Here is a 27,299-nt window from a genome sequence, read left to right as displayed (position 1 = left end):
CATCATTCACGAGTGTGACACATTGTTCAGTAGATAGCAGATTATCTCGAACTATGATAGTCGGATGATTTCCCCATTGCAGTTGTCGTGTATGGTTATGGGCTCATCCAGGAGTGAACATGATGAACTAATCAATACAGCAGGATTCATCATAATAACGAAACTCGTTAAAGTAATGAAATTGACAAACATTGCCGCCATCGAAGATCTCCTTTATTAGCATTCTGTCGCACTGTGTTACACTGTTGAGTCCAAGCATGTAGCTGCAAGTTGGTGTTGGTCTCCGCATAACCAACGATCCAACCGTAGACACTCTGAGACTTCTCAATGCAGCACGATCTTCAAATACAGCCGAACGGGCTTTTCAGATCCACCCCCTGATAATCCTCAACATACCATGGTAGTCGAGGGTATCACTCAACGACTCTGACCAAGACTCCACTGCTCTACACTATTATTTTCAACAACCAAAGCAAAATTCGTCATTTCTCTTTGCTCAATTCTCGCTTCTACTCAAGCCTCAGGGACATTCGTTTCTGCGTCAACTCCTAACCCACATCCTAAGCCCTCGCCCGAGGAGGCAGCTTAAACAGCACTTTTACAATTTTCCAATAACTTCGTCTCGGCAAAAAACAATTGACTTTGTCCAGCATTGAGTTACCCGAGGAAATTCGAATAATGCCACCACAACACACCGAAGACAATGGGTTCGGTGTCAAGGACTACGGCTTGGCGCCAACAATGGATGGCTGCAAAATCGTCTCATTTTATTTCTACTCAATCTATGCCAGCACCGGGCTCAGGCCTTCTTGGTCACCTCCAAAGTCCAGTCAGAGGTGAAGAGCTCCTCGTCGCCGGCAAAGTAGGTCGACGTCGAAGGGAAGGTACCTCTGTAGAGGAAGCCAGCAGGGGTGGTGTCCTTCTCAAACTGCTTGGTGTGGTACTCTTCGCTGGGCGCGAACTCATCGCCAATGTAGAGCTCCTTGGTCTTGAGCGGGATGCCGCCCTTTCTCACAACCTGCTTGTACTTCAAGTTCTTCAACGTTCTGTTGGACACCTGGAACACAATTGTCATCTGGTAGACGGTGCCCTCGGGGATGGACACGATAACCTCGTCCACGTCGGAGACAGGCACATCGCGCAGCGAGCCGTCCTCGAAGTTGATAATGAACTTGATGATTTCTAAGTCGTCGTGGTGTTTGCCCATGGTAGTGCTGATGATGAGAAAATTAGGGAGGCAGGGCGAGTCTTTATAATATTTCGCGAGGCCGAGGAACAACTGCGGGACTGTGGGGTTGGCGATTTGCTGCTGGAGGCAGCGAAGTGGGCAGGAACAGGATTGCAGCTATGCGGGGCGCTCGGGGCCTCTAGAATTCGCAATGGCCCGAGGAACGCAATTTCAGGGTGTCTACGAGGAACAGAGGAATAGGTTTTCGAAGTAGCTTTTGCAAATTGGCGCCAAAACCGGACATTCACGTCCGTCCGGTCTGGCCTGATTGTGTCGTACGTGCCGAAGGGTGCCGGTGAACGAACCCTCCATGCTGGACAATCTGCGACTGGCAGCAGTCCTTTGTGGACATGTCTCACAATTGGGCCTTGCAATTATGTAGCAACCGGGCGAGTTGCCATCAAATTTCGGTGCCGCCCGGGCAGAAATATTTTCTAAACGGCGGGTTAGCTTGCGGTCTGGAGGATCTGCCTCGAGGGTGGGTCAAGCCTGTTCGGCCTGACGTCACGGAGCGAGCACCGAGAAAGCGTTAGTTACGTCCGGCCCAGTGGAACCCCGACATACGGTTTTGAGGTACAGCAAAGAAAACAACGGAACTTGTGCCCGAGCCACCAGCGTGCGCAGCTGTTTTGAACACAATGTGGCGTTTTGTGCCTTGTCGACAACGGAGCCGGTATGTCGCCGTTGCAACCGGCAATTTAGATTCGCAGCCACTGCGACGTTTCCGGGCCCAACGGCTAGGGGACCCGTGGGGCGCAGTTTGGCTGGTGAGGCAGTCGGTTGGTTTTCGCGAGATCTATCTTTTGACACTCTTGGGCCGTTGGCCTTGGCCTTCGGTGGCCGGTCTTGGCCATTGTTCGCAAAACCGTTATTAACCTTCTCGCTTGCAGTTTATCCTCGTTAGCTTCTCGGCGAGATCCACAAATAGAGTTTTAGCCGAGCAAAGGGGGTTTTGAGGACCGAGAAGGGGTTGGCCAAGGATGGATTCGGGACCTCTGCGCTGGGGCCGAAGGAACTACGAAATACGACCCTGTGGTTTGCAGCCATGGCGAGGGGCTGGAGTACCGGACACCGCAGATAGTCAATTGCTTTACAATAGAGATTTCCACGCTGCAGCGCCACTTTTCGTTCATTGGCTCGTGCAGTTCCCGCCTCCAGGTGTATGTCTATGTAACCTGAGTGTGGCATCTGGAGGGCAGGAAAGCGCAAACGCTTATCTTTCGGTATGCACGCTAAAGCTGCGATGGTCTGGAGGAAAGTACCGACGGCATGGCTTGACTATTATTTTTCGTCTAATAAAACTACTTTCTGCCTCATATTACATAGTTGAGCCGATTTTCGGACTGGCGGGGAACCTTTGAAAATACATATTGAGAAGTGGGCACCACAGTCGATAAGTTGGTCTCACCAGGCAACGTCGCTCAAGGGCATCAAAGGCGTTGAACTTCGCGAGCCTCTTAAGTCTCGCCTCCAATTGTAAGAAGCCCATGGTGAGAACTCATCATTACCAGGCCTTTCAGTGCTACACACTGTCCTACCAGATTCGCAGCCATTCCATGTAACACCACCTTTCAAACTACCATCGCCTACATTCCCCAAAGCACAGACTCTACTTGATATTCACCGGACCCGCCTTTCTTTCTCCCTGGAACCGCCTCACTTCTCGAGTAAGCATTCTCTGGAGCGCCCGAATGCTGTCGCATGTCTCCTCGGGTCCAAATTCAAATAACCCAGGCGCACTTCCCTCGCCCGCAGGGTCCCGCACTGGCGCCAAAAACTGGTGCTCTAGGGTCTCCTCAACCGTCAACCGCGCAGAAGGGTCCCACTGGAGAAGCATTTCCAAAACCTGGACCCCTGCGGGCAGCGCAAACGGGTACAATTCGCCCCAGCTCACTGGACTGAAGCGCCCAAACAGAAGGTGCACTTTACCCACCGGTAGTTTCCACCCTCGCTGCTTTACGAGGTTCTTGTCTGGCTCACCAAGCAAATCGATAATACGAACCATTTGCCCCACGGTGTCTTTGCCTGGCAATAAAGGCCGCCGCCCGTACATCTCGCCTAGTATTACTCCGACCGCCCACATGTCCACCTCTTTTCCGTAGTGCTTCTCTCTGAGCAAAAGCTCTGGTGCTCGGTACCACCTTGTAGCGACGTAGTTGGTGATGGGGCACGAGGCGGCAGGGGAGGCGGTGATTCCACGGGCTAGGCCAAAGTCGGCAATTTTTAAAGTGCCGTGCCTATCTACCAAGATGTTGCCTGGTTTCAAGTCTCGGTGGATGATGTTGGCGCTGTGGGTGTACTTGAGGCCTTGCAAGATCTGGTAAAAAAAGCTCTGGATGTGGAATTCCAGCAATTGCATGGGCAGAAACAAAACGTGGGTGAGGTCCCAATCCATGAGCTCCTGGAAACAGTAAAGCCCAGGATACGTATCTTTCACAAAGTGTACATCTACAAGAGAGACAATCTGGTATTAGTGTTGAGGCGGAATATGCATCCCAAGGTGAATCATACGTGGCGGTTTCCTCGCAAGTGGGTCATGAGACGAAGCTCCCGAATTGCCCGTTTAAGCAAGATTGGATTTTCAAAGATCCGTGAAATCTTCTTCACGGCAAGCTTGACGTTGCGGTCGTCCTTGGTGTCAATCACCAGGCAGACGGTGCCGTACGAGCCTGATCCAAGTTCCTTGACTATCTTGTAACGCCGAGGAACGTGAAAGCCCTTGTCTTTGTAGGTTTCGAATTCGGCCATGAAAAGAGTGTGGTTGTACCCGCTGCGAAATGGCTGCAAAATGTTACAAGTAGAGTGCGGTCGAGAGTAGGAGGAAATGGGCAAGACCGGCGATCACTCACTTTTTTTATAGTTATTTGGAAGTCTCAACCTGTTGTTCGGAGGACTAGAATCGTTAGCAAGGCCTCGGGCATAACGCCATTCGCTATGCTGTCATCCAGTATCAGCTGTCAATTTATCCATCCATGAGACCACATACTGACTTGACAATCTGTTGGCCAAACATAGAGCCATCCGAGGCACGGTTCACTCAATATTGGGTCAACATTAGGATCAAGTTTTGTGCAATATGATCTTTTCATTCATCTTTGGAACACTTCGTGGCATTCATCTCCGCGACTCGTAGTAGTGGTGGCTGCGAAACAACAAAGTTTAGAAAGCACCATATTCGTTGAAAAAAAAGAAAATCAATACAATTAAAGTAGTAACCTGGCAGACCACCCTTCATCGAAGTACATATCTTCCGTAGCAAATAACTTATTCTCATGAGTCGTGGTATTTACCTCGACTGCTCGATGCGATTCCACGAGGTCTCACTGCCGTCGCTCTAAAAGTGAAGTTTGAAAATCATTGCTTGGAAATCTTTATCTGATAAACCATTATCAATATTTCTCCCCTTATTTGGTCGACTCCCACCTGGTAGCTTGTATGACTATTCGGAGTGTCGTGCGAAGTACACCATCTGAAAATTTTAGATCTCTTCCACATACTTACTCATCGTTAAGCTTCAGATACCGCCAACATGAGCACAAACTGCCGATTTTACGAGAACAAATACCCCGAAGTGGACGAGGTGGTGATGGTGAACGTCCAGGAGATCGCTGAGATGGGTGCCTACGTCAAGCTTTTGGAGTACGACAACATCGAGGGTATGGTGCTTTTGTCTGAATTGTCCAGAAGACGTATCCGTTCGATCCAGAAATTGATTCGTGTGGGTAAAAACGAAGTCGCTGTTGTTTTGAGAGTCGACAAAGAGAAGGGTTACATTGACTTGTCCAAGAGAAGAGTCTCTGCTGAGGACATTGTCAAGTGCGACGAGAGATACAACAAGTCCAAGGCCGTCCACTCGATCTTGAGACACTGTGCCGAAAAATACGGTGTTTCCTTGGAACAGCTCTATCAGACCGTGGGCTGGCCCTTGCTGAGGAAGTACGGTCACGCATACGACGCTTTCAAGTTGTCCATCACCGATCCTTCCATCTTCGACGGTATCGAGGCTCCTTCCACAGAAATCTTGGAGGAGTTGAAATTGTACATTAGCCGCAGATTGACACCTTCTGCCATCAAGATCAGATCCGACGTTGAGGTCTCTTGCTTCTCCTACGAGGGTATCGATGCCATCAAGACAGCTTTGCAAGCCGCCACCTCAGTCTCCACAGAACAGATGCAAGTCAGAGCCAAGTTGATTGCTGCTCCTTTGTACGAAATCTCCACTCAGGCTTTGGACAAGAACCAGGGTGTTGCTTTGTTAGAGAAAGCCGTTGAGAAGGTTGCTGAGTCCATCGAGGCCAGCGGTGGTAACTGTAAGATCACCATGGCTCCTAAGGCCGTCAGTGCCTCTGAGGATGCCGAGTTGCAAGCTCTTTTGGAGAGAAAGGCTGCCGAGGACAAGGACTCTTCCGATGAGGAAGAGGAGGACTAAGTCTTCGTGTTTCGTCATTTTCTACTTCTTTAATCTTGCTACAGCACTTGCTCATCTTTGGCACCTTCATGATCCCTTGTATATTTAAAACGCATCACATCATATCGTATATGGCATCGACTTTGTAAGCTTCACTTCTCCTTTATTGACTCTTTCAACTAACCCGTAAGGTAGGTTGTTTAAAAGCACTGATGGTACTCTGAATTCCTTTAATGAGTTTGGAAGCACCACTCCATCCATATTATAAAGATCCTGGTTTCCGCTGAGGTCAAGGATGCGAAGGTTGGGTCCAAAGCGAACGTTTCTGAAAACCCGTAAGTCGTTATACTGTAATTTTAGCTCCTCCAAAGAATATGGGAAGTCCATGGACTCAATAGTCTTGATCAGATGATAACCGAGATTAAGTACCTTGAGGTTGGCAGAAAAAATGACATCTTTAATGGAAGTGATGAACTTCTCGTTCTCTTCAAGATGAGGGTCCATTTCAAGATCTAGGATTTCTAGTGTGGGAGGAAACTGGACGTTTTTGAGTGTGGTGATCATGTTGTTCCCCAAATATAGCTCCTTTAAGCAGCTAGGAAATGCAACCTTGTTGAGTGTCTTGATATTGTTATTTGTCAAGAAAAGACTTTCGATTGAGTTGGGAAGTTTCAATGGGTTTATGCTGTTGACACCATTCCCAGACATATTAAGCTCTCTTACCAATGGAGGTATTTTCAATCCTCTTGTGTTCGTCATTGACTGTTGAAGATTGAGCGATACAGCCAGATCCGGAAACTTAATGCCTGTCATTGACTCATTTGGTATGCAAGAAAGGTCAAGGTGTTCGATGCTTTCTGGAAAACGAACGCCCTTGATGCATTCGATTGGATTGTTGGAGACTGACAAGTAACGAAGATATTTTGGGAAATTGATGTTCTTCAACAGGTCAATGCGATTGTTCGAGAGATCCAACGACTGGAGGCGGACTGGAAACTCGGCATAATTCAAAAAATAGATTCTGTTATCCGAAAGAAGGAGATGCTCGGTGGTAGGTGGTAATGAAATGTAGTCAATAGTGGAGAGAAGACTTTTCGATGCATCAAGCACCTTGAGACTAGATGGAATTTTGAATCCTGCAAGTGTTTCTAAGGAGTTCCCGCCTCCAACATGCATAACTTCGAGGCTGTCTGGGAACCTAACACCAGGAAAGAAACGCAAACAATTCAACCCGTAGTCAAAAATCTTGAGATTGGTCCACTTATTGATATCACCCAGAATCTCTTGCCCAAGCTCCGCCAACTGCTCCTTTTCTGTTACGAATACTGTGTCTGGGTCGTACTTGTGAATAAGAGAGCAATGGGTGACCTTCGCAGCCGCCGCTTGGCTCAAGTCTTCAATAAACTTAACATATTGTTCTTTTTCCTCAGCAGATATGGAAGCCCATTTCTTTGTACTATCGAAGTCTATGTGATAGGTAACCTCCTGGGCGTCCTTAATAAAGTCTTTCTTGAAAAGCTCACCTAAACTTTTTAAGTTTGTCAAAAAGTCTTGATCGTACTCAATGCAAATGGTAACATAGTCAAAGTTTTCCGAGGGGATCTCCTCATTAAGCGATTGTTCTGTGATCTTCTCCTCACCTCGTAGCTTTAGATCACTCTTAAATTGTGAGATATGATGACTACCATTGAAGCCGGCATTAACTATGATTCTTGTGCTCTTTGGTGTCGTACTAGTCAAATCCGTCTTCTCGAGGATTTTCACCTCATCAGCAGACTGCCTTTGAAGCTGTTCACTATCCACTTCCATGGCTTGTGGTTTAGATGTAGCATCTTCCGGGCTCAAAATGGCCTGTTGAAAGAGTTCTGGTGTTCTTTCGAGCTCCAGCTTGTACGATGGTGCTATTTGCTCTGGAAGCCCATTTTGTGTCCCGTTCTGGTTCTCGATGGAGGCATTCGATGGTATAGGTGAGCTTTTCGGCTCCACCTTGGCTGACGTCGGAGAAAGCTCAGACAGGGGAATTTCCATTATGAGGAGTCAGTAGTTGAAGTGGGATCAGTGAAAATGCCCAGCAAGAATTGATTCCCAAAGTTTGATTTGGTCTGTAGCGATAGAGGGAAGAGATGGTGCATCCAATGCAGGAATGTCATCGGTTGGGTGTACTGTGTAATAGAGTCCACAGAAGACGACTTCGGCGTTTGAGATGCGGCTGGAAGGTGTGGCCAAACCACAGGACATTTATAAATGAGAGAAGTTTCTCAGACTAGAGAAGCATAGAAAACTTTCCTACAGATTCGAGCGTATATGACGCGAGAATGAAAAGAAGACGTGGTCAAGTCGACTTGGAAGACAAAATCTTCGTTGAGAGTGACAAGGAGTCTGGATCAGAAGAGGGTGACAACAAGGTCCTCTGTCTTGAAGATGACGACGAAGTCAGGGACGAACCCCAAGAAATAAATGTAAAACAAGTGGTGATAGAAATCAAAATGGTTATGAGTTATATTGGGTCTTCACCAGGGCCCTTCGATTACAAAAAGACAGTTTACAACTTCAAAGAGTGGTATCGTCATTGGCAATTGTTTATTGAGCATCAGAGCCTAAATATCAGTCCCGCAATTGGTCATTACCACAAAAGGCTAGTTGGTCATGATTTCTACAAAAATTCGGTCAAAGAGATGTATTGGAAATCGAATAAAAATGAGTTAACGAGACTTTGCAAGGTGATTGACAAGTATTTGAGGACTCAATTTTACAGAATGGTGGATATGAAGGATTACTTGTTAAATGGTCACATTGGAACTCTGAGCAGTTACGTGACATTAATAAAGCGTTGTGAGTCGATTGAGCAGATGTTCCCAAATGAGATCAAAGCGGCTGAAGCAATCTCCTACAGAAGGAACTTAGTGAATGGAACAAATCAAAACGCTGCGATAGAACACCATAGAATTTATGGTGATGACTGGGTCGTCATGATTATGGCCAGAAGCGTGGATGTGACCATGTTTGACAGAGAAACAATCGCAAGGACTTTTGCTGAGATTGAGGAAAAGGGATGGAGAAGGCGGTATGAAGTTGCCAAGATTCATGGGATGAGAGTATCGGGAGCTCAAAGCACAATTGAAGATCAATTAAGGAAATTCGTCATGGCTAAACTCAGAACTCCTGATTGGCATGGCAGATCTAATCCTCAAAATAAGAGATTCAAAACGCGGGGTAATTCTAGTTATCCGAATGCCAGAAACTAACCCACAACTTTCATAGCCTGATACACGTTGTTAAAAGTGTAATTTTATTATGTTCTATATCCTGACCCAGATTCCTTAAATGAATAGATGATAGATCAACTTACCTCAAACGAGAGTAAAGTCAAAGATATGCTTCAATGGTTCGCTGAAAGGCACAATGATGTGCATATGACCTTGATCGTGGTCTAAAGGACCAGCCAATTTAATCCGTGCTAATAGATATGCCCTCATAACAAGAAGAGTTATAGAGCAAGCGGTGAAACCACAGCCAGCGAAAATGGCACATGGAACGTATGCAGTTGGATCATTGATTTGTCTCTTGAGCGCAAGGCCTATAACTGGCGACGCGATACCGGAGAGACCCAAAAATATCCATGCCATGGAAAATGCAGTGGCAGCCTTTCTTAAACCAAAAAGCTTTCCAAGCATTGGTGGCATTGTGGCAAAAATTGTGCCCATGAGGCCTCCCATTATGATACAAAACGCATATATGGTAGGCAAGTTACGGGCGGGAATCCACATTGAAAATGTGAAGATGGCGCAGAGAATGTACGCTAAAAGTGATGCAGTGACTGGTCCGATTTTTTGTGCAACTAGGCCGACCAATGGACGGCCGAAGAAAGAACCCACTTGGACCATTGCAGCGGCGATGGAGCCCTGGTATGCACTGTAGCCCAAAGTCGTGGTCACAGCAGCCATGTTGTACAAGACAATAACGTAGCCAAGCATACATGTGATACAATAGCTCACCAAGATCCAAAAGCCCACTGACTTCAAACACTGGGTGTCGTACAAGCTGACTTCGATGCTATTCTTCATTCTTGAACGAATGAGAAAAATTGCGATCCAAAGAAGACCAAAGATAATGATACTCTGAGCACGCAAGGCCCAGAAGACATCTCTTGTTTCCAACACTTTCTGCATACCCAAGTTATACATTGTACCACCCACACCAGAGCCACCAGCAGCGATGGCACTAGCGATGTCACGCTTCTTTTTGAACCACTGTGGAAGTATTCCAAACCCTGGAAGCGCCACCATTGCTAATCCAACGGCGTTTAGCAAACCTTGCGTCAAGTACAATTGCCAGAGACTAACAGCGAAGGATGCCATCATGAGAGATGCAAACTGAAGACACGCTCCAATAATGATAGTAGGTTTCGTTCCAATCATGCCGTGAAGCTTGTTGATCAAGGGGGAAAAAATAAGCCCCAACCCAAAAGCAAAACCTCCAACCAAGGCATAATCATACTTATCTCCACCTGAGAAGGTGTTATGCTCTAGATAATGGGCAAGGTAGATAGAGAAGCCAGAGTTGGCTCCCCATGTGTTAGCGTTGATGAGGAAGATAGCTAGCACCACAAGCCAGCCATAACCTCCATCAGGAATATCAAACTCATCTGAGTCACTCGAATCAGGGCTTTTCTCAAGATCTGAAGGAAAGGTCTCGTTGGGGCTTTCGCAATGCTCTGGAAGTGGCTCTTCAGCGTTACGGCTTGACATTGTTCTATGATTAAGGAGAAGCCATAAGACTTTGAGGAGAAACTGGTCTATAAAAGTGTGGTGGAGAAAATGTCAACGGCTCGGATTTTGCACGGACTGCAGTATGGCTCTGTCCTGTCAAAACCTGCGCAGGCCAAGTTGACTAATCGGCGCGCCGTTTGCGGCCACCACTGTGGATCAGATTGATCACAATGCCTGTTTATTTCATAGTTTCCTTTTTCTGGGATTGAATTGTAGAGGGGTCAAGGGTGAATAGCTTAAAAATGAAACCTCTCATGTTACCAAAGTTCTGAGTATTGCTCGATCGGAGTGTAATTTCGTATTCCGCTTTAGCCTCATCTCGGTCCGAGGGGCTGCAGCACTGCTTTAGGCGATACAACCGCATGCAAGTCAAACCTACCACGAGACGTGATCATTGCTTTGCATTGTCAGGTATATGAAAATGTCTTTCGGACCCGAGTTCGGGAAATGGCAAATCCACAGCAGTGAGAAAAAATTAATGTGGAGTGATACAAAGACAGACGCTTGCTCGGCTACAAGTCGCACAAAAAAAAAATCCAAGGGGCAAGCTGGGAATCGAACCCAGGACCGCCCGCACCCTAAGCGAGAATCATACCACTAGACCACGTGCCCTTGAATACACTTCTTACGCACAACAGCACAAAATACGCGCTAGTAATTTCAGAGATGTCTGGGTCTTTGTGCCTGCATATAATAAATGGTTGCAAATTTAGGACATGGTTGATATCAAGTTGTGAACAAATGCGTGAATAGAGGAGCTCAACTAGGCTTATGCTTACTCTTTGTTGAAAGCTTCCTTCCTGTCCAAGTTGTGAGTACACTTTCAGTGAATTTAATTAATGCACGGAGTAGTTGTAGCTTTTGAACTACAAACATGGTTAAGTTCTTTGTGATTTATAGATTTTATTGAGGCTAATAAAGTCAGTGTATTTTTAAGTGAGCTTTCTTTACCAATTTATTTGCTCTTTTGGATATCGTAAACCATAAGTCCAAGTATTGAATCAATCACGCCGGTAGCTGCTAAGCTTGTCACTTCACTGTTGGTATCATAGGGTGGACTCACCTCAACGACATCAGCTCCGACAATATTGATACCATCAAGCGAGTCTAAAATTGTGAGTAGCTCTCTCGTTGTCCATCCCCCAACTTCCATAGTTCCTGTGCCTGGCGCATGGGATGGATCCAAAACGTCAATGTCAACGGATATATAAACGGGAAGGTCCCCAACAACCTCCTTTACCTTATCAACAATTGCCTGTTTTCCCAAGCTGTCAATATCTCTGGCCGTGAAAAAGTCAAATCCACACCGTTTATCATGAGCCTTATCATATTTGCTGTCAATGTAAGGTGCTCGAATCCCGAGGTGGAAGCAGTGATCCTTAGCCAAGTAGCCTTGTTCTGCAGCATAGTGTAGGAAGGTCCCGTGATTGAGGGACATATAATCTGTGACACCACCACCGAGCTTCTCAGGATTCCAAGTATCGATATGGCTATCAAAATGCAACACCGCGAGCTTGCCATATTTTTCGTAAGCCGATCTCAATGCCATAAGCGTTATTGTATGGTCGCCGCCCATTGTGATAATTCTGGGCTTTCCACCACTTACGTGTTTGTGTATAGCTCTCTGGCCTCTGTATAGTTGGTTAAGAGCAATACGATTGTCAAAGGGTGTCATCGGAACATCTCCACAATCTACCACATGCAATGCAGTTCTGTACGGATCAATGTCGACCAAAGGTGAGTTTCTGGAGTTTCCTCTTGCCGGATTGACGCCTCCATGAGCTAGTCTCCTGGCGCCCAGCCTGATAGCATCAGGTCCAAATCTAGCACCAGGCCTGTAAGATACGCCCGTATCGAATGGCGCACCGACTATGGCGATGTCAATGGGTTTCTCATAAAGTTCCGGGTCGAAGCAATTGAATGTAGGATAGCCGGCGAATGTGACTATCCCGCCAAACATGTTGTATTCAGCGAGGTCCAGTGTATCGTCATCATCTGGGTAGTCGATCTGCTGACGCAGCCGTAAGTATCCAATGTGGGCAGCTTTCCTCTGCAGAACCTTGCTGATGTATCCTGGATCTTGAAATTGAGAGTAGCGTTCGGGCTCCGTATCCTCAAAGGTGGGACTCAACAATTGGGACTTATATTCTCTTGAGCTTGGGGTATCCACCAAATCGCCATAGATCTCATCCATGTACGACTTTCGGGTCCGAAGGTCTATTGGCTTTTGAATAGCCGAACCAAAAGCTTGTCCAGCGAGTACGAATAAAGGAAGTAGTTGGAGCATGGGGTTTATGGGAGGACTCTGTGGGGTTTAAGATACGATAAGTGCTGAAAATTCCGTTGTGCGCTAACGGAATTGAAGCGAAGTAGTGCCATTGTAGCCGCTAACGGAAATTGATTGACTCATACGAAAAATGACGCATACAGTGATGTAAAAGACTTCACAGCAAGGAATTTTTATCTTGATTGTTCTTTGCAGCATCGTACGAGATATGCGACGATTCATTTGCATCCGGTACAGCCGCACCCAGGAGACAAGTTAATAATGCAGTTCCCATATATTACAATCTGATTCAGTCTTGTACGGGTCGAAGCCCTTTTTGACCTGGTTGTATGATAGACCGTCGAGTAATTTAAGAGGAGATGCGAGAATCTATAGTATGTCCGCTGTGTTAAATGAGCCCGACTGGCAATCTCAAGACGCAAGGTTGTTTTCCTGTCATTACGTCAGATTAAGTGATACTAGAGCAAGAAAGAACGATTTGCTGAGTTTTTAAGAACATTGCGAAGGCCATAGAAAATACTTGCTTTTGGATAATGCTTCCAGACGTATGCTTGGTGGATGAAGCTTAAAATAAAGCAAGCCTGCGGGTATGCGAAAACGTTCCAGAAGACAGTCATGCTCAAGATAAGCGCAAGAAACAGCTAAACACAAAATTTGTTTGAATCTTCAATTCAAAAGTGTTATAAATCATGAGTACGAAGAAAAGATGACATTCGATTTTTTGCGTTGGTTGATTTTGTGATTTTTTATCGCCCCTTCCTTCTCTAGTAGACTGTTCGGCTCGACCCCGTGTTGCGAAAATCACAGACACTTGCCCAATTTTGACAAAAACCAAAACACTAATTGACGATTTGCCTACGAACCACAACTTTTAAGCGCAAGAGAATAATAGAACTGGATTATTTTCGTTAAGGACAATGTCCAATCACCATCGGTGCTCTTCCTCGGTTAGTGAATCTTCAAACCTTCTGGCTCCTGCCTGTTGGTCCTGCCCCATGTGCAATTGCTACGTCATTAGCCACCACTCAGCCTCACCATCGATAGCTACGGCGGTGCCGAAAAAACAACAAACATTGCCCGAACTGTTAAACTACCAATCTCAGATTAGTATAAGGGACTAAATTACAGAAGCAATTATTCAACTTCGGCGCACTCCTTCATTTGATCGTCACTTCTTCGTTGCATGGCTGCGAATGCGAAGCATCGGCTTGGCCCTGGAGCAGTAAGCACTGGTGCTAAGAGGTAGCATCAAATTTCTAAATTAAATTCAATCTTCCGTATCTTGAGAGACCAAAGCTCATCTTTTTGACCATCCCCAAACCCCCCTCTCCGTTGTTTACCCGTATTCTTCTGTCAGGAATGCTTGACGCACGCTGCGCTTCGAAAGGCTGTGTGCCGGGCGCATGATGGGACAGCAATGGACTCAGAATTCTTGAAAAACACAGACTACTCTCTTCTTCAATTCAATTGATATGTCCTACAATCCTCCCCCAGGACCGCCTCCCCAGCAGGATGGTGGCCCCTTTAACGACCAAGGCGGTTACAATCAGCAGTACAACCAAAACCAGCAGTATCAGCACTACGGCGGTTATAATCAGACCCAAAATCAGGGATACAATCAACAAAATCAAGGATACAACCAAGGCTACGACCAAGAGGCGCAGAGCAATGGACCATTTTCTGAAAAGCCAAACCAATCGGAGAACTTTGATGAAGCTTTCAAGGTCGCCAAGCCCAAGCTTAACGACTGGCCTTTCACACTTTTCTTCATCGCTACAGTTGCAGGCTTTATTGTCGTTGCAGTTATCGTTCTTAGAGCATTGAAGCAGACCTGGGATTTCCAGGGTGGTTCCATCTACGACAATGCCAATACTTTCACGGTCAACAGTAACACCATCATCATGTTCGCTTTCTCCATTGTTATCGCAGTGGTTCTTTCAATCTTGATGCTTGTGTTGGCTCGTTACCAGGCCAAGTGGTTCATCATTCTCGGTCTTATCATGAACGTTGTGCTAGGTATTGGTACTGCCATCTTCTACTTCGTGGAGCGTTACTGGTCAGCCGGTATTGTCTTTTTGCTTTTCTCTCTTCTTTCTGCTTGGTGCTACTGGAGTGCTCGTCATAGAATCCCATTCTCAGCTTGTGTTTTGGAGATTTCCATTGATGTCATGAGAAGATACAAGTCATCTTTGGCAGTCGCTTTCTTCGGTACCCTCATCAGCGGTGCATTCAGTGCTTTGTTTTCCGTGGTGATTGTTGCAACCTACGTTAAGTTTAACCCCACTGAAGACAACCCTGGTTGTGATGTGAGCGGTGGTGGTTGTTCTCAAGGTAAGGTCATCGGTGTTTTGGTCTTCGTCTTCTTCGCAGGTTATTACATCTCCGAGGTGATCAAGAATGTTATCCACGTTACAATTGTCGGTATTTACGGTACCTGGTACTACTTGGCTGGCTCTGATCAGGGTGAGCCCAAGTGGCCTGCTCTTGGTGCCTTGAAGAGAGCTTTGACATACTGTTTTGGTTCCATTTGTTTCGGTTCGCTTACAGTGGCTATCCTTCAGATGCTTAGAGCCATCATTGAGATTCTTAAGAGCAATGCTTTTGCCAGTGGTGACAACTGCGCAGGCTGTGGCTTCCTTATCTTGAACTTCTTCGTTGGTTTCATCGAGTGGGCCTTCCGGTACTTCAACCACTACGCTTATGTCTACGTCGGCTTGTACGGCAAGTCATTCTTGAAGTCTGCTCGCGAGACTGTTGACTTGCTCAGAAACAAGGGTATGACTGCTTTGATCAACGACTGTTTCATCAACACCTCGTTGAACTTCTGGGCCATGTTCACTGCTTATGTTGCAGCCTTGTTCACTTACCTTTACTTGAGACTCACTGCTCCAGCATACAACAGCGAGGGTGCTTACTACGCCCCAATGGTTGCTTTTACTTTCTTGATCAGTGGTCAAATCACCCGTGTTTCTCTCGTGGTGCTCGAATCCGGTGTCTCTACTTTCTTCGTCGCTTTGGCTAAGGACCCCGAGGTTTTCCAGATGACCAACAGAGACCGCTTCGACGAAATCTTCCGCACCTACCCACAGGTTTTGGAAAAGCTTACAGCAAACCATTAATTATCTTTTGTTTAGAACTTACTGACTATAATGGCCTATGGCCGATTCCGAACTAGCCATGTACTATGCGCGCACTATCAAACGTAACAAATACTATCAGTACTCCAGCAATGTTCACATTGGCGATAGGAGATATCTTTGTGCCAGACAGGCTGCCGGGCATTCCTCAAAAATTCCTTAAACTTCTAGCGCCCAATGCTGGAAAATATCCATCCAATCCTAGAATTTCGCAGGTGGTTTGCTTAGGCAATATCACCCAGTCCAAAGAGACCCTTGAGTTCCTATACAACATATCCCCTTCCTTACATATAGTGCAAGGAGAATTTGATGACTCCAATATTGTGAGCCAGCAATTGGAACATATCCTGGGCAACTATGCATCATTACCTCAGTACAAGGTGGTAACGGTGGACAACTTTCGCATAGGGTTCACTAATGGACACCAAGTAATGCCGAGAAACGATCCATTGTCACTATTAGCATTTGCAAGGGAGATTAATGTTGACATTTTGATTTGGGGTGGAACTCATAGAGTCGAAGCATACACTTTGGATGGCAAATATTTCATAAATCCAGGAAGCGCCAGCGGGGCGTTCCATTTTGGCTGGCCCGAAATTGATGAAGAAGAGGAAGAGCAGAAGGATGAAAGCAAGCAAGAAGATAATTCCGCTGATACAAAGGAAACGGAGGAAGATAAGCATGACAAGGATGAACTGAAAGAGGGCGAGTCCGAGGAGAAGAAAGACGATGAGAAACCTGATACTGAAGAGGAAGATGATCAGGATGAAAACCTCAATGAGCCTATCCCTTCCTTTTGTCTCTTGGAAACCCAAGGCCCCAAGTGCACCCTCTACATCTACACTTACATCAACGACGAGGTGAAAGTGGACAAGGTCATCTACCAAAAAGACTAGATGTCACGTAAATAATACATTGAAGCGCATGAATGAACCGTCCTATCAAAGCACAGTCTAAGCTTGCACGGAGGAGTAATGTAGAACGAACTCCTTTCTGATCTTTTCCCAATTGTGTGGGTCAAAAAATATGTAAACACCCCTCTCCACGTCTGGACTAATAAGCACTGGCTCCACGTTCGAGTCCTTGGTAAGCCAAACTTGGATATCTCTATGGTAACGCCAATTCCGGGCGACTAGCTCTCGGGCAGCGTATTCTTGTAAAGTGTCACGAGGCTTCGTGTAAAAAATGTAAAAAAGTGTCTCGTCGGCGAATGACAGAATCTTTGTGTCACAGGGTTCTGGTGGTGGCACTATCGTTGACAGCTGGATTGATTCAGGTAACAGGAAGTATGGTTCAACTTCCGTCCTGCTGGTTTCTTGCCAGGGAGATGCCATGTTTTTCAAAATGCTAGATTCATCATTCAAATCGAAGCCTAGAAGCTGGATGTCTTGGCCATATGCAAACAGGTTCTGCTCCGTCTGGTCCATTCTTAAAAGCAGAACAATGCCTTTGAGGCCGAAGCTGTCGATATCGGCTGCTCCGTTTGATTGGTTTCCATTATTAACGGAACTCTGATTGCTACTGGACGGCTGAAGTCCTGGAGGGAGTCCGGCTGCAGGGTTAGTGGCGGCTGGCATGGTAGAATGCTGTGTTTTGAACGTACCCATTTTCTGCTTGATGGTGTAGGGTAGTGAGAGAAGTTGTTCAGTCTTGATACTTGCACGTGACCTCACCCGAAAGGCTTCTACTATGGAAAGATCCGACAATGAACTCCGCTTCTGGTGAAATATGAGATGAGGTGGCTAAATAGTTACCTTTTAGGTTAAAAATTTGTCTATTTGGCGCAGATTTCACTCGAGGTGTTTGTGTTCCGACCTGCAACGCGGAGTTGAAGACAAGGTTCGAGGCAAAATGGGAGAATTAAAGGGAATTAGTCGAGGATTAAATAAACCGAGCTTTCATTTATAGTATTGATAGTTCAGTTTGGCTATAGTGTTCTAGTGTATGTTCTCAGCGCACAGCGTTGAGTGAGCACCTAAAGAAGCTTCACTGGCTGTTCTTCTCGGTGATAAGAGCCTTGGCTGGAAAAATGGAGTTGAAGAAACAAGCAAAAAGCAACTTTCCTCTAGGACTTGAGTTGATGAAGTGTATCCCTAATATGACTCCTCTCAATTGTTGTTATCCGGTGGGAGTACTTGAAGAGAAGGAAACAAAAGATGCTCTAATTCACAATCAAGGTGTTAATGCCGATACCGGATGTTTTAACTTCAATATTATTTCGCCACATCTCACAGCGTCACTGTTCTTTACATGCAAGCTCGAAAGCTTTGGATCACCAGCCTGTCTCCAGCTCGGTTGTCAGGTGGTGTTACTCATCCCACCCCAACCAGCTATTATCGCTTCCCAGTATACTAGAGGGTGCCTTAATCCACAAAAGTGAAAATTTTTGCAAACACCACCCCTTTTTTTTTTTTCAAATATTTAAGAACAACAGCTCTATATCTCGCCAAGGATTCTTGATGCCATCTAAGACTAACCGAAAGCGGCTAGGGCGACACTGGCGCGGCTGAAGGCGTGCAGTGCCAGGCAAATACGAGATGGCTGCGAACAAGGATTGATGGATATGACACAACTTGAGGGTAAAAAAATTTCAAAACCAAGCGTATGAGTCACAAATTCTAAACCGCTTCTTGAAAACGCCCAAAACGCTTTCAAAGCTGCGATTTCGCCACCTTGGGACCATCTGATCAAGGGGGCTCCTGCACCAGGCCGGAGCTATAAAGGCAGGCCGTCCCCAGGGATCATTTTTTCTCAACAAAAATGTATTACTACTACGGCTACTCAGGTCTCAGCACCGGAGCTTACATTGGCATTGCTGCTGCTAGTCTCGCTACCGCGATTGTGATTGGCTCTATGGTGGTCTACTACCGTCGTCGTCAGGCGAGGTTGGCCAGAGAGGCATTGGAGGCCCAGCAGAACCAGCCAATGCAGAACCCCGATTTTTTCCCGCCAGGATTCAAACCTAACATGACTCAGGTCAACAACGAAACGATGAACTATACCAACAATAACGGGGTGTTCACATACGTGCCACCGGAACAGCCCAGTGCACCTCCTCCAACGTATGACGCTTCCCGAAACGATGCGAGGGTTAATCAGGTGCACCAGGCGGTGTAGGCATTGTGCGAGGTAAACAATGCGGTGAAAAGGTGATGGGCCAGCGCGAGACTAGTGCGAGACTAGTGCGAGCGGTGCGTAGGCCTGGTGTGAGAGAAAGTGCGTGGGTCCAATGCGATGGTACGGCAGTGGGCCTAGTGCGACTCAGATTGGACCGCACTATTTGGACCGTTACGCCAGACGCACCTTGCGGTACGGTGATACGTGGGAGCAGAAACCACATCAAATCAACCATAAAGCCGGCGTTAAGCTGCCTAAACTGGTCTCCGGCGACAAGCGGCTTGTAATAAGCGAGATACTCCCACGTTGGTCCGGCGCGCCCGGCGTCTCAGATTAATTTGCCGTGGTGGCATAAGACACGACAATCATGAACCTGTAGACGAAGCCGACTGGCTGAGGCAAATAATACCTGCGTCGAAGACCCAGACCGTAGAGGCACAGTCTGGAGGTGTGGCTGGAGGCCCATAATGAGGTTTTCGCCCCAGCCGGGCCATTATATACCTTTAGGGGCCAAGGACAAAAGCTCGGATTGCCGAGCGATTGGTCTGACGAGACGGAAAGATTTGCGAGCTTCGCTACAATAGCTTAGAGCCCATTGTTGGCGCGACCAGCCCGGGCATAATTTCCACTTTTCACTCGCACAGGAAAACCAGGCTCGGCTGGGACCACCCACTGCTAGTGCCATACCAGCTCTTTTTGGCGCCGGGCAGGAAAAGAGACTGTGCAGCCGGGATTTATCCGGTGACCAGGCGCCAGATCGAAACCAAGGATTCACTACTCCTGACTCCACATCTGGACTTGGCCAAATTGCTCGCATTGTAATTAGTTGTCTTGTGTGGTGCGCTGTGTCCGGGTGTCTCGAATCTCCCTAATTACTAGCAGCGTCGCCGCGCGAAGCACAAAGCTTCTCTGGCGCAAACCGCGTAATCGCAGCCATTATCAGCCACGTCAACGCCACAAAAAAGCTGGAGATTCACAAGATGGGGAAAAGCTTCGATGACAAAAATTCACGTTGTGACCTATTTCGGGGCTCAGTAGCCCCTCCGTGGGGAGGCTGTCAGCTTCAGGGACCTGGCCGCACGATGTGGCTGCGTTCGCGCCTGTCAAGACTAGGCCGCATCTGCTGGGGCTCGCACGGCGCCTTGATAGGGGCCTTTATTGACTCATGGCAGCGGAAAGTAGCGAGGCGGCGTTGTTCTTTAATTCTCCAAACAACGCCAATTGTATAAAATGAACAGAAATAGTTTAATTGAATTGCTTTCATGACCTGCGGGGCTCGGGGTGCCTGGCGTTGCAAGGTGCTCGAGCCTGTGAGCCGTGGTCCTGGCCCGGTGCGTTGTCTTTGTGGCATGGCGCCTGTGCCTGGGCCGGAATGAGCCTGAAAAATTCACCCGGCAGGCTGCCGAACAGCACAGAAGCATTGAGCTAGAACATCAAGCACGCCGTGCCACCACTGTGTTCTTCAAGTAAATCTGAGTTGCAACTTTTGCCCCAGCGAAGCCGCTTCTAAAATCACTAATTTATCGCCGGCAGCGATCGTCGGTGCAAAACGCTCTCTTGCGCTCGCTCCCTAGACCACTTTCTCCGCGCAGACAAAGCTCGCGGTGGAGGTGCGTCCAGCCTCTTAAGTCCCGTGGCGCGTGTGCAGTTGGCCCCATTCTCAAAAGTATATAGGGCCTAGGATTCCCGCCCCAGACGGTGGATCTGCTGCATCCTCGTCCTACGTTCTTCTCGCCGCACCCTTCACCTGTTGCTATGAACATCAACCTCGAGGAGGCGCTCGACGAGTTTGACCTGCGTTACCTCGAGAGCTACCACCAGGTCACAGCGAAGATGGCTCTGCTGGGCCTTGGACCTGCTCCCGAACTGCCGCTGAGACTTCTGCTGCCGCTTTTGCCCTCGCAAAACGACAACTACATGTTTCACGCTGGCTCCATCCTGGCGACGCCGGCCAAACCACATCCATTGGCTCAAAGCGCCCTGGGTCCAATGGCCAAATCTGGTCAATTGGCCAATAGCACACACAATTCCTCAGCCGCAGGGCACGAGATCGAGGAATTGAACATCGCCTTTGACGAGGAACCCAGTAGTTTACAAAAAGACCATAATGAACAGGCCGACCCGAGGCCTGAGTTGGCGCACCGCGCTCTGGCGCCAGAGTGCCAGTGGCTCGCGGTGGAGATGGCCGGGCGGCTGTTTGTCGTGGTGGACACTCCGCGGACGCTCCAGCGGCTGCTTCTGGCGCTGTCTCTAGTGCACAAGGCGCTGCGCCGGCCTCAGAACCGCAGGACGCCTACGAACGTGGGGAATCCTTTTTACAAAAGCAAGTCCCCCCGCCGCCGCCGTGGTCTTTTTGACGACGCCTTTGAGCGCTACAAAATGGAGTGCTAACTTTAATTTTTTTTCCTATTTCGCTGCCTAATTTTTTTTTTTCAGTCGCGGCTCCACCGTCAACCAGGCGGAGAGACATTATTTGCAGCCACCGCGCACATTCCACACACCCTACCCAGATAAGGCAGCATTGGACACCACAATTCACCGTGTTGCCAAGAGCGTTTTACAATAGAAGTCGTTGCTACCACCTCAATTACCCCTATACTTCATTTCGAGGTTCTTGACTATACCCACGACACATCCACATCATACTCATTTAACCGTTTTTTATATTCACTTCCACGACTTCTCAGCATTTGATGGTGCGTTTGCACCCAGCAGGCTGGGCATGATAGAGGCCTTCGCGGGCGAGGCCACTGATAAGCCAATGCACAAAGCACATACCCCAAAACTCCGTAGCTTGCTAATTCCACGCAAATCTTTTATTATCTTTTTTTCCATTATGTATGTATACTATTTGACGGTCTGCTCCATTCTACTACTTCAATGGGTCTGGCCGCAAGGAATGTCTCGCTTCAGGGGCATCCGCCCCGCGACGTTGGAGAAACCGATAAGCGCTCGCTGTGGCTTATGCCCGCCGATGCAAACCACATACCGTCACTCTTGTAACATCTGTGGCAAAGTTTCAGCAGCGTCGCCTTGAAATCCCCAGGTGTCTTCCACCTGCCCGGCCAATACCTCTTCTTCGATGTCTGTGTTGAAAATGGCCACTTTCCCGCCGAGCTGACGTACCCGCTCCACGTACCCATTGGCTGGATACACCGTGCCGCTCGTGCCGATTACCAAGATTAAGTCCACAGGCCCAGACTCTAGAAAATTGTCAATGCCATCAAGCGCTCGCAACGGGAGCGACTCGCCAAACCACACAACCCCAGGACGCATGAGAGTCCCGCAAACGGGACACAGCGGAAGCTCCTCTGTCAGAAGCTCTTTGGTGGGTGCAAATTGCGGCAGTTCTCCTGTGTCGACATGAGCCTTAAGATTGGCTTTTTCTTCCTCCTCCTGGTTGAGCGCCTCAGTGAGCGGGTCCTCGTAGTTCCGTTCTCGATGCGTGCAAGTGAAACTGGTGCACCGTAGCTCGAAAAGGGAGCCGTGGATCTCGTAGAGGTGCCGTTGGCGGTGGCCTGCGCGCGCCAGAAGCCCATCTACGTTTTGAGTGATGGTAAGGAAGTCTCGTGAGGTATCATGGGAAAGTGCTGCTAGCGCCCGGTGGCCAGCATTGGGCTGGGCTTGTAGTGCAACATGTCGTCTCCATGCGTAAAACTGCCACACGAGACCCGGGTCGATGTAGAAAGCGTCTGGCGTGGCCAAGTCAATCATATTAAAGTTTTTCCAAAGCCCTTGAGAGCCTCGGAACACAGGAAGCCCCGACGACGCAGAAAGACCAGCGCCTACAAGCGCAACGATGCGTTTCAGCTTTCGTAGGCACTCCTGGAACTCACTGGCTTGTTTAAGCATGGAGTGTTGAACTTCATCGCTTCGCGCTCGCTATCACTCTCACGCAATACACACACCCTAGCTTTGCTCGAGTTTGCGTTTGATTTGCCAGGCCAAATACTCTGCACTGTTTCCAACGTCACTAACGGTTTTGGAGGTTACAAGCGTGGGTGGCGCTCTGAACCAAACCTTTTGTCCGTTCAAGTTGACAATTGCTCGACTCACCTCAGTCAAGTCTGCAGCTTCTTCTCCCTCCTCGGCTGGCTTCTCCACGTAAGAAACAACACCACCAGGAAGAACTGCGGAGTAGGTTGACGTAGATGTGTGGTAGCCCAGGGCAGCAGGAGAGTTCACGTTGCCAACTGGCGGCGTTGCCCGCGAGCTAATAGCTGGCGAGTCAGCCTTGTACTTGGGCACATAAGGCTTGTAGGAGCTCATAGGCGGTTGTGGAGGCTGTGGTGTATAAGGCTGTCTGTAGCTGTCGAAGCCAGGTGTGGCATTGGACGAAGTCTGCTGGTAGCCGCTGGCGATCTCGTCATTTTGACCTGGGATATAGTTTACCGTCACAGAGCGTGTACCAGAAGAAGAGTAGATACCAGAGCCAGTGACGGATTTAAGTTGCGAGACAGGCGTGAAGATGAAGGCTTTACGGCCAGACATTGGGTCGTCAAATTCCGGAGCTGGGGCCACGTTTGGCGAGGTCGAGCACTGACCAAGCTCATCGTTGTAGAATGGTGGTCTCAAATACACCGAGCCCATAATTGGTGGACCATTTGGATTTGGACCTTGCTGAGGAGGAGCAGCAGGCATGTCGTCATAAGCATTGGACGAGAGCAAATGCTTGATGGGGGAGTCGTACTTGATGAGTTTTCTTGGCTCATTGATGGGCACGATAGGTTGATCTATGTGTCTAATCTCGTCTGGCAAACAAGCTTTCCACGTCCTGATCCTGTTGAACACGTAGTTGTTGGCGTTGTAACGGAACTCGCAAATGAACCATTCTGAGCCAGGAGGAAGCAAACTAGGGGGAATGTCACCCTTCTGGTAGTGCGTCAAGAAGATCACATAACATGGACCGACAATATCCTCGGCCAAGTGGTCTCTGTACTCACCTGTTTTACAGACCTCGTTCATGTAGAACAACCTGTCGACACGATGACATGTCTGTTCAGCACGAATGTACCAACACACATTGGTATATTCAATGCCATCTGTAGACCACAAACGGAAAATCTGACCACAGGTAGGCTTGTTGGCGTCGTTGGGGTTCTTAATAAGCACCCAGTCACCGACTTTATAGCTGTGATCATTAACTGTAACAGAATCAATAGGAACTTTGAGGCCATCAGATCCGGAGTTGGTGGCGATGATGAAGTCCTTCTCAGGTCTCAGCATCTCCTTGTCTATGATGTCAGAGGCTTGTTTCTCAAACATAAGCACGTCGTTCAACATAGCAGGGTCCAGCGCGTTGAACATTTTAGCGTTTCCAATCATGAGATTCAAGTCGTCCAAAAACTGTTGTACGTTGAGATACTTTCTAGAACGCACCTTGGTTCTGATTTCATGAAGCGAGATTGGGTTCATAATCATCTCGTAGTAGCCTGGAGTAGCCTTGCCGGGCAATCTTTCGAAATGAGCTGTGAGGATGAGGTTTTCGTCGTCAGGGTGACGAACTCTCTTGAAGTTTTTGAGGATAGATTTGATTCTCGACTCGTACGGCTTGTCAATGATGGGAGGACGACCACGTCTAACACCACCCTCAGCAGCCTTGGGTGGATGAGAAGAGGCCTTGTGGTGTGTCTGGTATGGTGAGGCATGATCATCGTCCTCGTATTCCTCATTTTTCAAGTAAGGCAGAGCACTGGCACCGTCGGCATCGAATGCAAGGTGATCGTAATCGTCCAAAGGACCTAAGTCGGGATAGTGCACTCCAGATTGAAGACTGACATTTTTGTCGTTGGCGAGACGGGGGATAACTGTGTCCTTGATGTAGTTGTCCAAGATCAAAGCATCCTCATAAATCGGAGAACCTGGTTCGTTGTAGTGACGAGCATTCCATGTTATCTGGACTAAATCACGCACAAACTCTTGAGCATCTCTGTAGGCCAAACGTTTCACTTGTCTAGCAATAATGTGGAGGGAAATGGGCCTGGTGATAACCTTGTAGTAGTCGGAGCCTGTTCTTGGAGGAAGCTTGTGGAAATCGTTGGCGATTGATATTCCGGCGTTGTTTTTCAACAGATATATGGATTCAATAAATCCATTGAGCCTAGTGGCTAATTTTTTCGTCTCACGGTCCGACATGGCGTATTGCAGACAAACCGTTGCAGCTGAAAGAATTGTTATGGATTTTGTTGATGGTGCGTATACACATTTGGGAGGTGCACGACGAACCGTACACTGGTGGAAAACTTCTGAAAAAGTTTTTGGCATTTAAAGATTTGAAATAAATTTTTTAGACTCTTGCTCAAAAGCGTTTATCATGATTGCTTCTTTCGTGTTAAGTCGTAGTTATCATCGATAGCCTGTTGAACCATGTCTTTCGCAGCCAGTTACAAGATTGCGTGTAGAACAGAGGTACTCAACGATTCGACATCATTTGGAACTACTTGAGCTGTGCGTTAATGGTACATCAATTTTTAATTACAGTAAAACTACGGGCCGAACCGTGAAGTGCTGGGTTAAACGCTGGGGTCACCATAAATGCCCCAATGTTGTTCAACGTTCCAGCTACCAGGGTCCTTCCAGTAGTCGTTATACATGGTGAACATGATCACCGAAGAGCCCATAACATTGCCCAAATCCTTCACAGCAGCGTACTGATTCTTCAAAGAAGGCACAGCATCACCGACCGTGTTACCGTAAGATGGCCAGCCACTCTCAGTAACGAGGATGTCCTTGCCATTGTTACAGTGGCTCTTCAAAGAGGCAACCTGACTCTTCAACCAGGTTCCAGATGTTGAAGCCTCAATTCCACTGAAGTATGGGTGACAGTTCACTGCGAGATAGTCAGAAATGTCACACATGGAGGCGTCGTTCATCACGGCAGCCAAGGTGTCGACAGTAACAATGTAACCGGAGTAAGAAGGAGCGTTCAGCTTAAACCACAGTCTGGCCTCTTTCACAGCATTGGCAACCTGGGTGGCTGTCTTTGTGCCGGCGTTCACAAGCTCGTTACCAATGGCAACGGTGTGAACAGCACTCCATCCACGAGAGCCGGAGTTGACTTGCTGAGCCAACAGGCTCAAGTCGTTGTCCAAGTTGTCAATCGACCACACACCCAAGTACATTTTCTGGGAGGAGCTGATAGCACTTGCAACATTCTGAATACCCGAACAGTCCACAGAGTAGAGTCTGATGAGGCCGTAACCTTTCAATTTGGAAATATCGGATGCAACCTCACTGGCAGTCTTACACTGACCGCTCTTGGTGTAGGGCGAGTAAGTAATACCACCGCCCTTCTCAGCATAGGCAGCAACCTGTGCAACCTGGGTGCTGGAGGCGATATCGGCGCTCAGCGAGTCGGGGTTAGTTGAGCCTGAACCATCACCAGTGCCGTCAACGGTCACAGGTTCGGTGAAGCCGGGGGTATCTCTGCCCGAACTGCTTGCGGCACCAAAGGGGTTGGAGCTCAGCGATGGGGTATAAGCGGAGGAAGCGCCTACAGAGCTCGAGGAGCCAGATGAGCCGGAGGAGCCAGATGAGTTTCCGAACAAACCGCCAAGCAAGTTCGAGAACCATCCGCCCAGGGAAGAGGAGGATGAACCCGAGTCTTGTGACGTCGAAGAAGCTGGAGTCGATGACGAAGATGAGCCAGCCTTATTGTTGAAGATATCAAGCAAGGAACTGAAAAATCCACCAGAGCCGCTACCAGTCGACAGTGTAGAAGTGGCAGCAGCAGTCGAAGAAGCAGCAGCTGGTGCAGCCTGTGTAGAAGTTGCAGCCAGACCACCAAATAGTTGAGCGAAAAAGCCTTGTGACGAGGTGGTGGCTGCAGCAGCAGTGTCAGCAGCTGGAGTAGCGGCAGCAGCTGGAGTCAGAGTGGTTGCAGCATTTCCACCGAAAAGCTGAGCAAAGAAACCCTCAGAAGTCGTAGTTGGGTCAGCAGCTGGAGCAGCAGCGGCAGCAGTAGAGGTTGCTGCACTTCCTCCGAGTAGCTCAGCCCAGCCGATATTGGCAGTGGTTGTCAAGGTAACGGCGTCGTCACGCTTCACTTCTTTAATTGGTGCAGCTGCTGCCATAGCAGCCACCACAAGAAGCTTTAAGTTCATAATTCAAGGATTGGGCACCCACAAAGGAGTAAAAAGGTATAAAGTCAACAGACAGAAATAATGAAAACGAAACACCAAAGAATGGCTTGAAGTTTGGAACGAAGTAAGAAAGATGAAAACCGAAAAGGAAGGGCGATGAAGATGAGAAAGATCTCCGGCGGAGGGGGCAAATGCTTTGGATATATAGTAGCTGCGGCAAGAGACGGATTTTTGCAACCGCCAGAAGCGGCATTATGTTAATCCCAGCAGCG

General features: G+C 47.9%; 15 protein-coding genes and 1 non-coding gene across 16 annotated transcripts; 6 read left to right on the top strand and 10 right to left on the bottom strand.

The window, feature by feature from the left end:
• Window positions 1-799: 799 nt before the first annotated feature.
• Window positions 800-1,207, bottom strand: C7M61_000941 (uncharacterized protein; the record flags this gene model as incomplete). The annotated part of the gene is made up of 1 exon (XM_024856364.1): window positions 800-1,207. The coding sequence occupies one exon, from the start codon at window positions 1,205-1,207 to the stop codon at window positions 800-802; it is 408 nt and encodes a 135-aa protein (XP_024715963.1).
• A 1,630-nt stretch (window positions 1,208-2,837) lies between these two features.
• CSK1 (mitogen-activated protein kinase) lies at window positions 2,838-3,976 on the bottom strand (the record flags this gene model as incomplete). The annotated part of the gene is made up of 2 exons (XM_024856363.1): window positions 2,838-3,692; window positions 3,740-3,976. The coding sequence occupies 2 exons, from the start codon at window positions 3,974-3,976 to the stop codon at window positions 2,838-2,840; spliced, it is 1,092 nt and encodes a 363-aa protein (XP_024715962.1).
• A 781-nt stretch (window positions 3,977-4,757) lies between these two features.
• Window positions 4,758-5,657, top strand: SUI2 (translation initiation factor eIF2 subunit alpha; the record flags this gene model as incomplete). Its single annotated transcript, XM_024856362.1, has 1 exon — window positions 4,758-5,657. The coding sequence occupies one exon, from the start codon at window positions 4,758-4,760 to the stop codon at window positions 5,655-5,657; it is 900 nt and encodes a 299-aa protein (XP_024715961.1).
• Window positions 5,658-5,756: 99 nt separating this feature from the next.
• Window positions 5,757-7,664, bottom strand: C7M61_000938 (uncharacterized protein; the record flags this gene model as incomplete). The annotated part of the gene is made up of 1 exon (XM_024856361.1): window positions 5,757-7,664. The coding sequence occupies one exon, from the start codon at window positions 7,662-7,664 to the stop codon at window positions 5,757-5,759; it is 1,908 nt and encodes a 635-aa protein (XP_024715960.1).
• Window positions 7,665-7,951: 287 nt separating this feature from the next.
• C7M61_000937 (uncharacterized protein) lies at window positions 7,952-8,881 on the top strand (the record flags this gene model as incomplete). Its single annotated transcript, XM_024856360.1, has 1 exon — window positions 7,952-8,881. The coding sequence occupies one exon, from the start codon at window positions 7,952-7,954 to the stop codon at window positions 8,879-8,881; it is 930 nt and encodes a 309-aa protein (XP_024715959.1).
• Window positions 8,882-8,986: 105 nt separating this feature from the next.
• Window positions 8,987-10,384, bottom strand: C7M61_000936 (uncharacterized protein; the record flags this gene model as incomplete). Its single annotated transcript, XM_024856359.1, has 1 exon — window positions 8,987-10,384. One exon carries the CDS (start codon window positions 10,382-10,384, stop codon window positions 8,987-8,989), a length of 1,398 nt encoding a protein of 465 aa, XP_024715958.1.
• Window positions 10,385-10,945: 561 nt separating this feature from the next.
• Window positions 10,946-11,017, bottom strand: C7M61_000935. Its single transcript has one exon. It is a non-coding gene; the product is annotated as a tRNA-Pro (tRNA).
• A 343-nt stretch (window positions 11,018-11,360) lies between these two features.
• AFP99 (Afp99p) lies at window positions 11,361-12,599 on the bottom strand (the record flags this gene model as incomplete). The annotated part of the gene is made up of 1 exon (XM_024856358.1): window positions 11,361-12,599. The coding sequence occupies one exon, from the start codon at window positions 12,597-12,599 to the stop codon at window positions 11,361-11,363; it is 1,239 nt and encodes a 412-aa protein (XP_024715957.1).
• Window positions 12,600-14,164: 1,565 nt separating this feature from the next.
• Window positions 14,165-15,811, top strand: C7M61_000933 (uncharacterized protein; the record flags this gene model as incomplete). Its single annotated transcript, XM_024856357.1, has 1 exon — window positions 14,165-15,811. One exon carries the CDS (start codon window positions 14,165-14,167, stop codon window positions 15,809-15,811), a length of 1,647 nt encoding a protein of 548 aa, XP_024715956.1.
• Window positions 15,812-15,921: 110 nt separating this feature from the next.
• On the top strand, window positions 15,922-16,725 carry C7M61_000932 (retromer subunit; the record flags this gene model as incomplete). The annotated part of the gene is made up of 1 exon (XM_024856356.1): window positions 15,922-16,725. The coding sequence occupies one exon, from the start codon at window positions 15,922-15,924 to the stop codon at window positions 16,723-16,725; it is 804 nt and encodes a 267-aa protein (XP_024715955.1).
• Window positions 16,726-16,782: 57 nt separating this feature from the next.
• Window positions 16,783-17,406, bottom strand: C7M61_000931 (CCR4-NOT core subunit; the record flags this gene model as incomplete). The annotated part of the gene is made up of 1 exon (XM_024856355.1): window positions 16,783-17,406. One exon carries the CDS (start codon window positions 17,404-17,406, stop codon window positions 16,783-16,785), a length of 624 nt encoding a protein of 207 aa, XP_024715954.1.
• A 1,183-nt stretch (window positions 17,407-18,589) lies between these two features.
• Window positions 18,590-18,946, top strand: C7M61_000930 (uncharacterized protein; the record flags this gene model as incomplete). The annotated part of the gene is made up of 1 exon (XM_024856354.1): window positions 18,590-18,946. One exon carries the CDS (start codon window positions 18,590-18,592, stop codon window positions 18,944-18,946), a length of 357 nt encoding a protein of 118 aa, XP_024715953.1.
• Window positions 18,947-20,701: 1,755 nt separating this feature from the next.
• On the top strand, window positions 20,702-21,337 carry C7M61_000929 (uncharacterized protein; the record flags this gene model as incomplete). Its single annotated transcript, XM_024856353.1, has 1 exon — window positions 20,702-21,337. The coding sequence occupies one exon, from the start codon at window positions 20,702-20,704 to the stop codon at window positions 21,335-21,337; it is 636 nt and encodes a 211-aa protein (XP_024715952.1).
• A 600-nt stretch (window positions 21,338-21,937) lies between these two features.
• On the bottom strand, window positions 21,938-22,798 carry C7M61_000928 (uncharacterized protein; the record flags this gene model as incomplete). The annotated part of the gene is made up of 1 exon (XM_024856352.1): window positions 21,938-22,798. One exon carries the CDS (start codon window positions 22,796-22,798, stop codon window positions 21,938-21,940), a length of 861 nt encoding a protein of 286 aa, XP_024715951.1.
• Window positions 22,799-22,855: 57 nt separating this feature from the next.
• Window positions 22,856-25,081, bottom strand: C7M61_000927 (uncharacterized protein; the record flags this gene model as incomplete). The annotated part of the gene is made up of 1 exon (XM_024856351.1): window positions 22,856-25,081. One exon carries the CDS (start codon window positions 25,079-25,081, stop codon window positions 22,856-22,858), a length of 2,226 nt encoding a protein of 741 aa, XP_024715950.1.
• Window positions 25,082-25,458: 377 nt separating this feature from the next.
• Window positions 25,459-27,048, bottom strand: SCW4 (Scw4p; the record flags this gene model as incomplete). The annotated part of the gene is made up of 1 exon (XM_024856350.1): window positions 25,459-27,048. One exon carries the CDS (start codon window positions 27,046-27,048, stop codon window positions 25,459-25,461), a length of 1,590 nt encoding a protein of 529 aa, XP_024715949.1.
• Between the last annotated feature and the right edge of the window lie 251 nt (window positions 27,049-27,299).

This window comes from Candidozyma pseudohaemuli (genome assembly GCF_003013735.1).
Source record: "Candidozyma pseudohaemuli strain B12108 chromosome Unknown scaffold00001, whole genome shotgun sequence".
NCBI classification, from domain to species: Eukaryota; Fungi; Ascomycota; class Pichiomycetes; order Serinales; family Metschnikowiaceae; genus Candidozyma; species Candidozyma pseudohaemuli.
This window is presented reverse-complemented; position numbering and strand designations above follow the sequence as displayed.